At 46.3% G+C, this 16,062-nt stretch overlaps 1 protein-coding gene across 9 annotated transcripts; it reads left to right on the top strand.

The window, feature by feature from the left end:
• The first annotated feature begins 159 nt into the window (after nt 1–159).
• On the top strand, nt 160–15,757 carry KLHDC2 (kelch domain containing 2). Of its 9 annotated transcripts, none has more exons than XM_030483030.1 (14): nt 160–388; nt 2,036–2,203; nt 3,846–3,925; nt 4,913–5,030; nt 6,391–6,506; nt 7,597–7,678; nt 7,767–7,850; nt 10,526–10,606; nt 10,684–10,742; nt 11,065–11,174; nt 11,643–11,715; nt 12,867–12,954; nt 13,983–14,035; nt 14,652–15,757. In XM_030483030.1, the coding sequence occupies exons 1-14, from the start codon at nt 362–364 to the stop codon at nt 14,773–14,775; spliced, it is 1,263 nt and encodes a 420-aa protein (XP_030338890.1). In that variant the 5' UTR covers nt 160–361; the 3' UTR covers nt 14,776–15,757. The 9 variants fall into 9 exon arrangements, with proteins under 9 accessions (XP_030338890.1, XP_030338889.1, XP_030338896.1 ...); XM_030483029.1 differs by having other exon boundaries at nt 11,625–11,715; XM_030483033.1 differs by having other exon boundaries at nt 221–455.
• The last annotated feature ends 305 nt before the right edge of the window (nt 15,758–16,062 follow it).

The following is a 16,062-nucleotide window of genomic DNA, read 5'->3' as shown; positions in this document are numbered from 1 at the left end:
AGCAGAGCTGTAATTTTATACGTGTGCTGAACTTTAGAATTAGTTCGGTGACTTATTTTAACAGAGGATTTACCGCTCGGTGAACTTCTCTTGACAAAGCACTACCCCACTCGCTGTTGCTCCCAGGGGGGGTAGGCGCGGCGGACAGGCCGCACCCCCGCCATCTTTCGCGCCGGCCTGGCGGTTCCCGCCCCGCTGACGAGCCGCGCACCTCGGCCGTGCCTCGAGTCCCGGCTGGAAACGTGCTCGGGCTCCTGCTGTGAGCAACCGGAACCGGCAGCCCCCCTCTGCGGACCCCGCGATCGGCCCCGGGCCGTGACGGCGCCTGCGCGGCGCTGGCGGAAGCGGCTGCCCGCGGCGGATGTTGACGCTGCGCGGCCCCGCTGAGGTGAGAAGGGAGAGAAGGAGCGGGCGGCCGCGTCGTCCAGCCTGCAGACAGCCCCCGTCCCGCCGCGGTAGGGCCCAGGGTCGGGATCGGAGGGGAGGCGGCTCGGCAGGGCGCTGGCGGGCTGTGGGGCGGGGGGGGGCCCAAACCTTGGCAGAAGCGGGAAGGGCCGGGAGGCTGTTAACGGGTCTGGTAAGTGCGGTGATGGCGCATTGCTCGGCACAGCGCGGCTGCTGCTGCGGTAGCGTCCTGTGTTACGGCTATGTCCCGACAGGTAACATGTATCGGGACTGCCGCAGCGCGGGAGGAGACCGTGTCCGGCCGGTGGGACTGTCGTGGGGAACGTGGGTAGCCAGGGCACAGCCGTAGGGCAACTGCAGTGGCTTGTGAGAATCGTTTCAAGTACGAGACTGAGAAATGGTTAAAAGCGGGCAGTTGTCCCGTGTGTCTTAGCTTGTAAAAAATAGGGAATGCTGATGGCTGGGGAGGAGTCAGTAAAAATCCGGTTAACTCGAAGCAGACAGATTTCATTGAAGTGTGGCTAAGGCTTTCTAATTTAAACCATAATTAAAGCTGAAAAATAAACTACCGAGGGAGGTGCAGTGTCTCCATCATCAGAGCAGTTCAAATTAAACGAAAATCTGTCGGGAGCAGTGTAGGTGTCAAGGATTTTCTGCGAGTGGAGAACTTGATAGTCTCATTAAAGGCATTTCCACTTCTCTTGCTTTGTCTGGTTGCACAAAACCATTACTTTGGACTGTCCAACTTCCCTGATCTTTTGATCTGTGTCTGAAAAATCTTTGTGTGGTGATGGTTTCAGCTCACAGCTGCAGGAATGCTAAAGCAGATGGGGACTTGGGAGCACTCGTAAGTGGAAAGTGACTTTGGCTTTTTAGGGGTCCCCCTGCTCCATTGCAGGCTGAGCGTGCAGGCAGCTCCCAGGATGACCTGGCAGGGATGACCAGCATCTCCTGGCTTGATTCCTCCCAGAGCCGGGGCTTTGAATTACCAGCAGGCTGGTGACGGTGTGGCCCTGGGGCTCCTCACGTGCCAGAGCCCTGGCGTGTCGGCTGCTTCTACCCCTAAGCTGCACAGTGCTCAGGAAGCCACAGGCTGAGTGCACATAGCCATTGTCTTTCCAGGCTCTGGGTTTGGTCTTCTGCATGCTGGCGTGATTTTGACCAGGGGGGTTTGTTTTGTGTTGGGTTTTTTTCAGCATAGGTGGTATGTCCTGCATTCAGCAGCTATGGGAAGGTTTGTGTGTGGGACACTTGGCTTGAGCAGCCCAAAAGGACTTTGCCTTAAAAGCTGCAGGAGTTTTTACTTTTGTGAAAACCATATTGTAGGCAAGGTTTTCAAATTTATTCTGGTGTGGGTTGGTTATTTTAGTCATTGACTAATGAATTTATAGATAAGTGTGTTTTTAAAAACCAGATAGAGACCTTGGCTCAAATTGGCAACTGAAACTGTTATAAATTACACACAACTGAGGAACCCCCATCTGAAACTTTTTTGACTGGCAGGATGACTTCTACCACCAAAACGTCATTGTGAAAGAAACAGCAGTGTGTAGTTTACCTTTTTTTATCTCTGGTAGTTTCCCCTGATGACTTTTAGAGCCCCATACTATGTGTAATTCTGTGCCCATAGCACCGTATCGAGATGGCTGATGATAACGAAGACCTGCAGGCGGATGAAGAACTTCCGGCTCCAGCTGAGGACAGCTTTGAGCAGCTGGAGAACGACAGTCCTGCTGAGCGCAGTGGGCACGTGGCAGTCACTGATGGGCGCTGCATGTATGTCTGGGGAGGCTATAAGGTATGCTGTAAGCCTTTTGCCACCCACGGTGCTGGTCATTATCTCCCATTAGTTTGGGAGTGACTGTAAAATTATCTCTCCCCCGGAGAAGAAAAGCTCCAGTTAACAATTAGAATATGACATTTGAGAGTTTTGAAATATTGAAATAAATCATGTTAAATGCAGATCTTGGCAAACAGTCAGCTTGTGTGGAATGCAGGGTGTTGTTTGGCTTTGTCAACTCAATGTGTGTTGGAAGAATCATAGAATCATCTAGGTTGGAAAAGACCTTTAAGATCATCAAGTCCAACCATTGCCCCAGGATTGCCAAGACCACCGCTAAATCATATCACTGAGTACCTCATCTGCATGGTTTTTGAACACTTCCAGGGATGGTGATGCCACCACTGCCCTGGGCAGCCTGTTCCAGTGCCTGATTACACACTCTGTGAAGAAATGTTTCCTAATATCCAATCTAAACCTCCTCTGGCACAGCTTGAGGCTGTTCCCTCTTGTCCCATCCCTTGTTACTTGGGAGAAGAGACCAACTGCCACCTCACTACAACCTCCTTTCAGGTAGTTGCAGAGAGCAGTAAGGTCCCTCCCTGATCCTTCTCTTCTCCCTAAGACTAAACAACCCCAGTTCCCTCAGCCATTCCTCATCAGACTTGTGCTCCAGACCCTTCACCAGCTTTGTTGCCCTTCTCTGGACCCGCTTCAGTACCTCAATGTCTGTCTTGTAGTGAGAGGCCCAGAACTGAACACAAGATTCAAGGTGCAGCCTCACCAGTGCCAAATACAGGGGGACAATCACTTCCCTGGCCCTGCTCGCCACGCTATTTCTGCTACAGGCCAGGATGCTGTTGGGGCCATTTTGGCTGGCTGTGCACAAGCCAGATCATGTTCAGCGGCCGTCAGTCAGCACCCCCAGGTCCTTTTCCACTGAGCAGCTTTTCAGCCACTCTTCCCCCAGCCTGTAGCGTGACATGGGGTTGTTGTGGCCCAAATGCAGGACCCGGCACTTTGCCTTGCTGAACCTCAAGAAGGGAATGAAGAGAAGAGAATGCTGTATGATTTGAAATGCACACCATGCAAAATGGTGCTTTTATTTACAGCATTATCAGCACAACTTTATATTGCATGTTCGTGCTCACAGGTTGGTTGTTTATCATGCTGGGTGTGTATGTACTGCAAAGAGAATTAAGTCATTTTATGATTTTGACAGGAACAAAGATGAATTGTCAATTAATTTGGCAAATAAATTGATAGCAAATTGGCAAATAAAGCTCAAGACAAAGCTTTGGTGTATTGTTCTGGTAGTGTCATGCAGGGGGTGGGAGAATTAAAAAGGAAATTTTGGCTCATTTATACACCTTAGTCATCCTGTTTTGGCTATGAAAAGGAGGTTTAACTTCCATTTACCCCAGTCTCTGGCTCTGCTGAGAGCTTGTCTGGTCCCCAGCAGAAGCTAAAACACACTAATACCTGCTCTCCAAGGGCTGCTGGGCAGGTGAGAGGTACAGAAGTGTGGCAGGCACTGCTCCTGTTCCATTCTGTTCTGTGATTAGATCTCTGAGAGGGAGTAAACATTCATAGGTGCCTGTAATTCAGTATGTCAAGCATTCTTCTAATGTTGCTTTTCCTTTTGTGATGTGTTCTGCAGAATGCCCAAGTTAGGGGATTTTATGACTTCTATCTGCCTAGAGATGAAATATGGATCTACAACATGGAAACTGGAAGATGGTACAGTAAATAATTCACTTAATTGTTGTTTATATGGGGGCAAAAAAAAAGGATGAATTCTTAAATTGGTATGGAAAGCATGCTGAGGGCCCGAACAGAGAGAACTCCCTGATCTCTTTGTTCCCACCTGTCAGACAGTTGCATAAATGTGTAAAGTCACACATGTTTACACAGGGTAAAGTAGGAGAGGCAGCTTGGACAGGGGGATCAAGAGTGTGAAGTGTTTTGGGGTGCCTGGGATAGCACCTGAAAATGGTATTTATACCACTTTTGATTGCAATGGTACATTGGTGAGGGAATCCATATCAAGTTATTTATTTGTTGTCCTTTTAAGGAGGGGAAAAAAAAAAAAGTAAATTTTGAAACGTGTTTAGATGTTGATGCAGCCAAAGAAACGAATGTGTCATCTTACGTCATTGGGAGCCTGGAAGTTTTGTGAAACCTGTGTGCCTGATAGTGTGAGAAGAGGGAATCCAGTGCTCCGGTTCCATAGCTAACCAGGGCCTTGAGCTGTAAAGCCAAGTCCCCTCTGTGCTTTGCAGCAAATGTGGTTTCAGCAGCACTTCCGGTCCTCATTGTGGATAGGGAGAGCCTTGAATGGGGGCTGGAAGCTCATCTTGTTACCATGTTTACAAACATTAAAAATCCAGTAGCAAAATAGAAACCTTCAGTTTGGACAGGTGCATCCTCTTTGCCTGAGGATCTTTTGGGGGATTTTGAGCATGCAAGGCATACCAAAGCCCTGAACTGGGCAGTTGGGACTCCTCCCCCACAAAACATGTAGTAATTACATTGCCTTTTCCCCACCTCCTGCACCATACCAGGTCAGTGTTGGGAATTGTTAAAGCTGCAAAGAACTCAGAAGTGAGTGGTCCACAGTGTTCTACTGTAACTAAAAACACAGTGGTAGTGTTACAAAAGTTCCCTCCAGATAAAATGATTGCTGTTTGGTTTTATCAGGTAAAATATTTTAAACTGTGCTTCTAGGAAGAAGAGTAAAACAGAGGGAGATGTTCCTCCTTCCATGTCTGGAAGTTGTGCCGTGTGTGTAGACAGAGTGGTGTACCTCTTTGGAGGACATCACGCACGTGGCAACACAAACAAGGTGAGTTATTTAAAGATAAGCCCTTCCGCACAAATAAGTTTCTCCTCATTACTTTTTGGTCCCATTTTTCTCCAAGCAGAGGTGGCCTTTTCGGTTAATTAAAATCCATCCAAAGCAAGAAATGTATAATCTTAACAAATAATGGAAACATTTTTTACCAAATGACTGGACAGTTGTATCTTGTTTCAGAGCTTAGTGTTAGTAAGAGGGGATGCCGAGCATATATTCAGTCACTGTGTCCTCCCTGGCTTCTGCAGCATAATAGTTTCATCTACTGATGGTATCTCTAGTTCTTAGAGACAGATAACCAGCCTTTTCATCCTGTCAGCAGCTTCCCCAGATGTGAACTAATGGAAACTGTGTTCTTTGTGTGCTTGCCTGGGAGGTTTTGATTTAAAAAAACACAGTGCTTACTGCTTGGATTTATTTTTTTTCCATGCAGGTGATAAACTGGCTGACTTTTATCAGTTCGGTGTATTAACTTCTCTAGTCAGATAATGTGACGTTTGTATAGCAGATCAGCCTTCAGCTGTGCATCATTTCACATGAGGATTGTACTCTGGTAGCTTTACACTGCTGAAGAAACACCGTGACCTACTACTTATTTTGATTGCAGTTGTTCTTGTGCAATTCACCCTATAAACTCTGTTGCATTGGCACTTCTGAGTTTACTTCTTTTGAAAGATGGGAATTTCCAGAGGTCACTGGAAATAATATCAGCAAGTGATTTCTAACTGGTCTGTAGTTATTCTCTGGAGTCTCTGATAATATTTTCTGATGTTCTAGAAGTGTGGTTTCAATTAAATAGTTCTGGCCTTGCTCTTAAATATAAACTGAAAGTAGCTTGATGCGATGCCTGCAGACAGTCTGAGACGAACTACATTTAGAAAGTGTGACTTGCTTCCTTCCTGCTGTGGTATTCTTACATTTCAGTTATTTTATAGATGTATTTTATATCAGCTATTTTGCTCCATGTAAAATGATGTAACATGCAGAGAAGGGATGATACAATTAAAAACACTTTTTTAAGCAGATTTTTTTTTAACTGTAAGACAAGCACTACTTTGTACACATGTTCATCGTATCCCGTGTCAGCTTTTGGATGGTAAAACTCTATGTCCATAGCCCTGTTACTTCTATAAAGTGTTGGGGGCTTGAGTCTGCAAAAAGATAAGGATCTTTGGATCCATATTTTGTTCCAAACGTTGTCAGTGCTCTGTGCAGCTAGGAAAAGAACTTTTAATTTATACAGTTATATACTAGTACATGCTACTTAAAAGTTAGTATTTTAACATCAGTGAGATTTAAGCTTTAAGCTAAGTGTGTGGGTAAAAAAAAAAAATCTTTTTCTTTTCCACAGTTCTACATGTTAAATTCCAGATCCACGGACAAAGTGCTGCAGTGGGTCAGAGTAGATTGTCAGGGGGTACCCCCTTCATCAAAGGACAAACTTGGCGTTTGGGTTTACAAAAACAAGTAAGGCTCCGCTAGCAAAGTCATCACAGCTGTACTTGCGCGTGCATTTGTATTTAATTGCTCTTAGTCTTGTCACTGTCGTGTCTTTGTGTGAACAAGAGCTGCAGAAGGACTTGTCTGCAGCACGTGTGTCAGGAAGATGCTGATTTCTTTCCCAACCAGCCTCTTAAAACTGTTGTATCCTTTAACAGTTGATAAGCAAAAAACCACACTCCCGATTTGGGTATGTGTAAGCTGCAGAGTAGCTGTGTGAGTTGCAGTCCAAACTGTAGGCTATTCCCAGTAAATCTTCCACAGCGTGTTCTCAGTACATTGCTTTAAAGTCACTGCTTTGTATCAGCATCATTCCTCTTGGCAATTGCATCTGGAATTGCTCTTCACAGAATCCTGTTCTAGGGTTCCCCGTATCACACACAGTGCAGTCTTTTGGTCACGTCTTGTGGGGCAGCTTGCATTTCTCTGATAATTGAAGAGCAGGAAGCCTTTATCTCAAAATTGCATGTGGCTCTTTCAGCAGTGCACATGCTTAATTCAGTGTGTTTTGTGCTGGTTGCACAAAACAAGGAAAGTGTTAGATGAACTGTTGCGGATGTTACCTCCTCTGGCCCTGCCCTGCCAAGCACACATCTCCACAGTGACCATGCCTAGGTGTAATGCTTTCCCTTTGCTTCTTACGAGGAGTGTCTGTGAACACTTTTGGGCTTAGGAAAAATGGGCAGAGGGCTTGGAAAGGGTGGAGTTGGGAAACGACAGTGATAAACCCCTGTAGTTGCTGTGCGGGAGCCCTGGCTGAAGCTCAGCAACCAGCCAGCAGGCCTGCTAGCTTCACACATTTGGAACCGGAGTAAAGCTTGGAAGCCTGAGGCCTGGGAAACAGCTGCAAAGGGCTTTAATGTGGGTGGTAGGGTTGATTAGGCAAGAAACAGGGCCCCACACCTGGAAAACCTACATGATAGACATATTGGAAGGAATGAAGCCAAAAGAGCTTCCCTGGTTTTCCTGTCTTCTCTTAGAGCGCAACCTTTACAGAACTTTAACTTGTAGCAACAGATGTAGTGGCATTTCTAATTGGACGCATGTTTTGTTGCAGGCTAATATTTTTTGGAGGCTATGGTTATTTTCCTGAAGGGAAACAACGGGGAACTTTTGAATTTGATGAAACCTCTTTTTGGGTAAGTAAACCTGGACATAATTTCTATTTAAACTTTAATATTTAATTAGTGCTTATTAAAACTTGTTGCTTATTTAATATTTTTAAAGAATTCAGGTCTTCCTAGAGGGTGGAATGACCATGTGCATGTTCTGGACACTGAAACTTTTACTTGGAGCCAGCCTATAACTACGGTAATTACTTATCTTATGTCAGTTAATTAAGTTACAGCTCTTAAGAGCATTCTGTGTCTTATCTCTTGTAGCATCCTGTGAAAATAAGCACAGCTCTGCTAGGCCTGGGTTCACTGCTTTAATTTATATCAAGTGAGAAGAGCATGCTGATAAAATGGACCCTGTGTGTAGCTGTGCAGGGTTTGTAGTGGCCTGTCCCAGCCACAGTGGCTTTGGACCGCAGGTGCAGTGTGAAGCTGTCTTAACCTGTTGTATCTCATTGTGGGGGTACTGGCTCTAGTCTATATCTCCCTGGCATTATTTAGAAGATGTGGTTAACTGTTTGCAAGCAAGAAGCACAGAAATCGACCCAAAATACATTTTTTCTGCTTTCTTCTTCCATCCTGCAGCTGTGTTGTCAGGTCACCAGTGTGTTAACTGCTGAATATTTACTTGTCAGGTGCTCTGTGATCCTGCCTTCTTTGGAATATAAACTAGTCCCTAGATGCCAGAAGTTGGTGAGGTACTGGAACAGGTTGCCCAAAGAAGTGGTAAATGCTCCATGCCTGGCAGTGTTCAAGGCCAGATTGGACAGAGCATTGGGTGACATGGACCAGTGTGAGGCATCCCTGCCCATGGCAGGGAGTTGGAGCTAGATGGTCCTTTCTAATCCTAACCATTCTATGATTCTATGGAAGAGTTCTCCAAAATACATAGTGCTAGCTAGCAGGAGAATGTGAGAAATGCCTTGCAGTTCACAGAATCAACTAGGTTGGAAAAGTCCTTTGGGATCATCAAGTCCAACCTTTACCCCACGACTGCCAAGTCCACCACTAAACCAGCTCATTATGGTCATGAGACTGACACTCCACGAATGGGCCATGTGGAGCTGATCTTGTCTCAGTGGTGCTTGCTCAGTGTGTTTTCTCCATGGGATGAATCACAGGCCACTTGCTGTGGCTGGCGGGAAGCAGCACTGCTGGCGCATGCTGCACTGGCTTGCCTCCTGAGACCTAATCCAACCAGGGGAGGAAACCTGGGCAGGAGACAAAGCTTAGGACTGTGTGACCAGGGCTCTCTTCCCTTCTCGCGTTTCCTAAGCAAGCTGTCTTACTTCCCTATACCTTCCTGTCTTCTCAGCACTGTGCAACTGTTCATTTCTCTCCTGTATATGGACTGCATGAGGTGCCATCAGCTGGTGTTTGCAGTGTTAGATGTAACATGCTTGTAGGGAAAGGACTGTTAAGAGAGAGGTTTGAAACTCCCTTGGTAGAACTAGCATTGGAAACATCCCCTCAAAATAAAAATCACCTGCTGCCTATTCAGTATTCCCAAACATGCTCAGAGGGCTGGAGCACCTCTTCTATGGAGACAGGCTGAGAGGGCTGGGGTTGTTCAGCCTGGAGAAGAGAAGCAGCCTTCCATTACCTACAGGGGCCGACAAGAAGGTTGGAGAGGGGCTTTTGACAAGGGCGGGTAGTGACAGGACAAGGGGGAGCGGCTTTAAACTGACAGAGGGAGATTTAGATTAGATGATAGGAAGAAGTTCTTCCCTGTGAGGGTGGTGAGGCCCTGGCACAGGTTGCCCAGAGAAGCTGTGGCTGCCCCATCCCTGGCAGTGTTCAAGGCCAGGCTGGACAGGGCTTGGAGCAACCTGGTCTAGTGGAAGGTGTCCCTGCCTGTGGCAGGGGTTAGAAGTGGATGAGCTTTAATATCCTTTCCAACCCAAACTGTTCTGTAATTCTGTGATTCTTGAGGCCATTTAAACTTAATTTAAACCATTTTTTTACCTAGATCTTCTCTCCAAACTTGCCTTTTATTTTGATATGTCTCTCTTCATCTTTTTTCCTGTTGACTTGCTTTCTTTCATGCTTCAGTGGTATTGTGCTTGCTGGAAGCTCAGGAAAATGAAGTGCATGGTTTCCTGACATCCTCCTTGTAATGTGATGGTTTGGTACATTTCACTTGGGAGCTGAATTGTGGCCAAAATAAAACACCCCTAATTCCAAATATACACTATTTGAAGTGTCCCAGAAGTGTGCAGGAACAGGCAAATGGAGTGACATAGCCACAGAATTGGAGAAAATTAAATTTGAGATAAGTTACTACTTATTCAGATTACCAAAGAATTCCTTTGTCTTACTGCATACAGATCTCAAATATTTTAGAAGTAACTCAAGAAAAATACTGTGTAATGATTTATTGTGTCATTATCTCACGGTCTGTTACTGCGACTGTCTGAACCGTCTTCTGAAAGCAAAATTTATACCTTGACACTTAAAGAGGAAAAAATAAAATCCCATTTCTAAGGAGTTTTCCGATCTTCCAGCCATCAAATAAAGCAAGTTTCCGCACACAGAATGACTTACTGGATGTTTTTTCACTCTCTTGCTGGCCTTACATCTGACTTTAGTTCAGCCTTTCATCCCCTCGGGTGACTGGTTGTGGAGCTGTGAGACCTTGCTTTGCCTTGTGTGCCATGGCCAGGCGAGCTTTCCAGGGAGGCCTTAGAGGAGCCTGAGTTCTCTATGTCTGCTGCTGTTCGGCACCTTCTGGGGCGCCTGGCATGGCATGTGGTGGGCATCTTCAGCCCAGCTCCTCTTGACTCCATCGACTGCAGGTTTCTGGTGAAATGGCATCTTCTTTCTTACCTATCAAATAAATTTACCTTCTTACTTCACATTTTCTTTTCGCAGGGTAAAACTCCATCACCACGCGCAGCTCACGCCTGTGCTACAGTTGGGAACAGAGGCTATGTGTTTGGTGGCAGATACAGGGTAAGCCCCAGCCCAGTTTACTGATGTGTGACTGAAACCTAAGCAGAGTGTTTCAACTGTGGTCTGTTTTATTGTAGGAATCCAGAATGAATGATCTTTACTATCTGAATTTGGACACGTGGGAGTGGAATGAAATGTAGGTACTAAAACTTGAGTTCATTTATTTGTAAAGCAACATGAAGGTGCCAGATTTTTTCACTTTTAATCTAGTTAAATGTGATAAACTCAGGTAGAACTGATCCTGCTGATCAGTTGCTGACTCTTGCTGTCAGGCTTTTTTAAGTATTGATATGAGTAAAATTCTTTTACTGTGTTTAAAGACATTAAACTTGCTGTTGGATCATGAGCATAGTAGGAAGCTGCATCCTTGAAATATCTGAAAAATAATCAGAGCAGAAAGGAGCAGCAGTATTTTATTGTAGCACATGTGTAATTTATGGTGCTTTCATTAAATACAGAATCACACAAGGCATTTGCCCAGTTGGCCGATCATGGCATTCTTTAACACCAATTTCCTCGGATCACCTCTTTCTCTTTGGAGGATTCACCACTGACAAGCAGCCGTTAAGTAAGTCGTTCCAAAAGGATTTTGTGTTGTCTTTGTGTACTTGAGCAGTTGTGCGCAGAAGCTTGAATTACTGCCTTGTCACCTTCAATTCTTGCTGAATTCCTTGCATCCACTTGTGATCCAGCTCCTTACTGTCAACAGTTCATTTCACAGAGCAGGAAGTCACTGAGTGTGCTGAGACATTATTATTTATAGGAATTCATCTGCTCTAAAATTGTATCTAATGCAAATTACTATTAGTAAGAGCTTTACAGTTCTCCATTTTCCCTTCTGACTTCACTCCTATAAACCACTATGAAGCACCTGTTTTCCAACAGGTAGCCCACTGTTTCATAAGGTTTTTCCTAAAATACTTGATTTCTTTAAGAACAAAAGTGGGCTGTGTTGCACTGGAGTATGTGTTACTTGCAGCAAACATGAAAGAACTAACAGAATGCTGGTTTTGTTTGGGGTTTTGCTTGTTTTCAGGTGATGCTTGGATTTATTGCATCAGCAAGAATGAGTGGGTACAGTTTGAGCATAACTACTCTGAAAAACCAAGGTACAGTAGACACCTTCCTGGAAGCTTACTGAAAGAGAGTGGGGAAGCATGTAATGTTGGCTGGCAAAGAGAGGACACACGTTCCTTTTCACAGCACTCATTTTTCTTAATAATACAATGCTAATGCTCACATCTGCCCCAGAATTGTGGGTATGTTGGATGTGCACACAAAATCCAAGATGAATACCACTGTAGGGCTGGTGCTGGCGGTAGTGTGTAGCTCAGTGTTTGTGCAGCAGCAGGAAACAAAGGGATTTGGGGGCTAATCTCTGCTGCCGAGGCCTCTGAGTTGTAGCTGCCAGCACACAAGCTAACTGGAACCTGGGTGTTCTTGCTCTGCCTGCAAACTGGACATGGGCAGGTGTCATCATTTTTAGCGTCCTCGTTAGTGGCTAATCCTGGGCATGCCCAGGATACTTTTGTCTTCCTGCTGAGTAAATGAGAGATGATGACCTGCAATTTAAAAGCATCAAACCTGCTGTGATGCATGTATGTGGCATTGAAAATACTCACATCATGTGAGTTACTGTGATGATCTGGTTTGAGGAAGTGTTCTGATCAAGGTTAACTGGGTTAAAGCACTGACGCTTCCTGGTCTGCCTGCTTTGGCCTTGCTCTGGCTGCTGGCAGGAGTGAGGGAGGGTCTGTTTTCCTGGACAGTAACAAGGCTGAGCTGCTGCCCCCACCTGCCCTTCCCCTCTTTGGAACAGTGGGACGGTGCCGTGTTGTCGCTGAGCGCACATATGAGATTAGTTCTTTCCCCAAGTCTTAGGAGAGCAATACAAAGTCTGGCTGACTCTGCTCGCTCTGTCTTTTGGCTCAAGTGGGACATGGAAATGAACTTTGCACCAGCAGCTCATCGCAGCCATCCTGTAGAAGCCACAGGGTCGTTGGTGTCATGCATGTGCATGTTGGTGTCCAAGGCACGTGCTGCTGAGCCCCACAGCCCAGCTCAAACTGGAACGCGTTATACAACCTGTGTTTGCTGACCAGTGTTCTTTCTCCAAACATAAACTGTTGAATTAGTCACGTCTCCAGTGCGCTGGTGGAAGGGCAACCTCGCATGTGTTAACTTCAAATACAAATCCTACGCAGGCATTGTTGGGTGGGGTGGATTTTTGCTTTAATGCAGCGCTGACCTCTGTTTCTAGGTTGTGGCATACTGCTTGTGCAAGTGAAGAGGGAGAGGTGATCATCTTTGGGGGCTGTGCCAACAACTTACTTGCCCACTCAAAAGCTGTAAGTTTATTTTGAGCTTTCCCTTCCTGTGCAGCCTCGTCCTGCCTGCAGGAGCCGCAGTGTCTTATCACTGCAGCGAGTGTGGAAGGCTTGTAGTCAGCCGTGTGATCTTGTGAGGACTGACAAAGGTGCATAAACAAAGCTTGAAGGGAAAATGTTTTTCTGCTTTTCTAGAAACCACATCATTATTCATTATTTAAACAAACCATGACTTACTTTCCCTCATACCTCCCAACTACATCTTCAGCTTTGCCCTGTGCGTCTCATGGGGGTGTTTTCAGGGACCCCTTCCCAAAGTAATTTCTTCACTGCGCTGCATGCAGAGAGGCCTGGGGGGGAAAACAGCCTGAAGAGAAAGGGACTCTTCAGCCAGGCCAGGACTGTCCTGAGGTCCTTGAAACGCCAGCAGGCAGGAGAGGGAGGCTGGGAATGAGCGTGCCAGCACCTTGCAGTGTAAGCACCAGCGCGTGTCAGCTGGAACAGGCAAGTGGCAAACAACAGTGGTGCAACAGCTCCTCCTGCGCTGGCAGCATTGCTCTGGCAGATGATGGGTTTAGGTGCATTCAAGGAGCAAGCATAACCATTTAAAAAAGCCAAAACCATTGACTGTTGAGCCTGATACAGTCCCTGTGTCTGAAGTCCCTCCGTGCAATTCCAGGAAGACTTGGAAACTGCCCACAGTGTTCCCATTCTCTCCCAGCACAAGTTGGTGCTGCACAGGGAGAGCGTCTGACTCTGGCCACTTTGTGCACCCGTTCTCCCTCAGCTGTCATTGTATGAGGCAGCCTAGATAAGGGTTTTATTCACCTGTAGTTCTCCTAGTGCCCATATCTTCCCCTACTGTAGGATTTGGTGAGCAGTTCTGTGTTCAGCTTGTCTGCTGCCTTTGTGATTTGTGTGAAGCCCAGTCCGTGCCCCATTGACTGCCTTTCCAGGGTCTGTTTATGTGAGCCTCATCTGGTTTGGTTCCTGCTGTAGTGATGTGAATCCACATAACCAAACTGCTGCTCTCTCTCTCCCACCCCCAGGCTCACAGTAATGAAATACTTGTGTTTTCCCTACAACCAAGATCTCTCGTAAGGTAAGTGTTATGGTTTAAACCTAGCCAGTAACTCAGTACCACACAGCCGCTCGCTCACATCCTCCTCTTTACCCCCCTGCCCTGGGTGGGATGGGGAGGAGAATTGGAAGAATGTAAAACCCACAGGTTGGGTCAGGTGTCCTGTCTCTCCTCCCTCCCAGCTTTTCATGTCCCTCCTCACTGGCAGAGCACGAGAGACTGAAGAGTCCATGATCAGGCTAAGCACTGCTGAGCAACAACTAAAATATCAGGGTGTTATCAGCATTGTTCTCAGACTAAAGCCAGCTACTAGGAAGAAAATTAACTCTATCCCAGCTGAAACCAGGACACTAAGAAAGCAAGACTTCAAGATTAAACTGTCTCTATCCGAGCCAGGTAGTGCAGGGTTACCTCCAGGCCTGTTTCTTCCATTCCTACAATGCTTGAAAAGATTTCTTCTTCTAAAGCATGCTGAAAGGACAACAGCCAGTTAGGAGCAGGCAGAGCAGGATGTCTTTCAGGAGCGCACGTTTGGCACTAATGACAAGAACAAACCCTCATTAAACAGCTGTAAAGAATGAGCTTACCTTGCAGCCCCTGGTCATGCTAACAGCGGCTGTGTCTTCCCTCTCCCAAGGCTGTGCCTCGAAGCAGTGATTTGCTTTAAGGAGATGCTGGCCAGTTCCTGGAATTGCCTCCCCAAGCACTTGCTGCACAGCGTCAACCAGCGGTTTGGCAGCAACAACACCTCGGGCTCCTGAGCCCTCTGCAGATGTTGCCGACCAAGCTGTGTGTGGATGAGCAGCTCGAAGATGTAATAATTCTACCAAGTGTGGCAAACATTAAACTTGTATAGATTAAGTATCTATCTTGAAGTGTTTTGTGTATTGTCATAGATAGTTGCTTCTTACCTTTTAAGTTGCATGTGAATGGCCTAGAGAGAACCTATTTTTGTGTAAAGATGTTTGCAATAAATGTATTTAATGGAAGTGGAGATGTACCCTGTGCTTAAGCTAAAACTAGTTCTGGGTTTGTCCACTTGAAGTACGTTTGAGGGCCAGGCCCAAGCGAGAAGATGGGGTGTGCGCATGTGGAAATACTTGTTACAGGGTCCCTAGTTAGGGACCCAAGGACTCCACTGGTTGTGCAGGAAGTTCTGAGGCACACCCTGACTGGTGAAGAGGAGTGTTGCTTTAGTCTAGGCTGAAGATTGCAGTCCTGGCTTAGTCTACAGTGTTAGGAAACTGCTTAATATTTTTGCCACAAATGCTTAAAGTCAGAGAAATGGAATTTGGAAATTGTGTGTTGTCAGAGTTGATAAACTGTCATAAACCTTGAGATGTTAAAGCACCACTACTATGCTTGGTTGTAGTTTGGTATTTTTGGAACTCTTTGTTGTGGAACTTCAGTTGTGAACCTTAGGTAGCAGATATTCTGCCCTGAGAAGTGTAAAGCTTGAAGTGAAAGCGCTTGAGCCCGTTACTGGCTGCAGCAGTGACCTGTGGAGCTCACCTACAGCTGGGACAGCCCGACAGACTTCAGCTGTGCAGAGGGACACTGGAAGTGGCTGTGGAGTGGGGTCAGCGCCTGCCTTCACCAACGCTGTTCTGTCTGTCAGCAGCTCCAGGAGGTGATGGGGGAACAAGGAACAGGCTGTGCTGCTGCGGGGAAGGGGAAGGATTGCAATCATGTTTAATCTGTCCTCAAAAAAAATTAAAACCTTTGACTTGTAGAACAAAGTAATTCCTGTACTGTAATTCCTGCGCTCGGTTCTTGTGTAAGCTTGAGCTATTTCAAGTGTTCAGGGTGGTGCAGACTGTCAGACAAGCTGCAGCACCCAGCACAAGGCTGTTTCAACCTCAGAGGGATGCTGGTAGAGTACACAGGCTTTATGCTGACCCTTGAGCTCCAGCTCTTCTTCCCCACCTCTTCCCTACTTCCCCAGGGGTGGTAATGGCACAGCACAATTGGGCTGTGCCAGTGGGAGCAGGGGCTCTAGGACTGCACCCGCCACTTCTTGGCAGCCAGTGGCGTGTTTTGGGTAAAAT

This window comes from Strigops habroptila, chromosome 4 (genome assembly GCF_004027225.2).
Source record: "Strigops habroptila isolate Jane chromosome 4, bStrHab1.2.pri, whole genome shotgun sequence".
Classification (NCBI taxonomy): domain Eukaryota; kingdom Metazoa; phylum Chordata; class Aves; order Psittaciformes; family Psittacidae; genus Strigops; species Strigops habroptila.
Note: the sequence above shows the minus strand (reverse complement) of the source record. Positions and strands in the feature narration are given on the sequence as shown.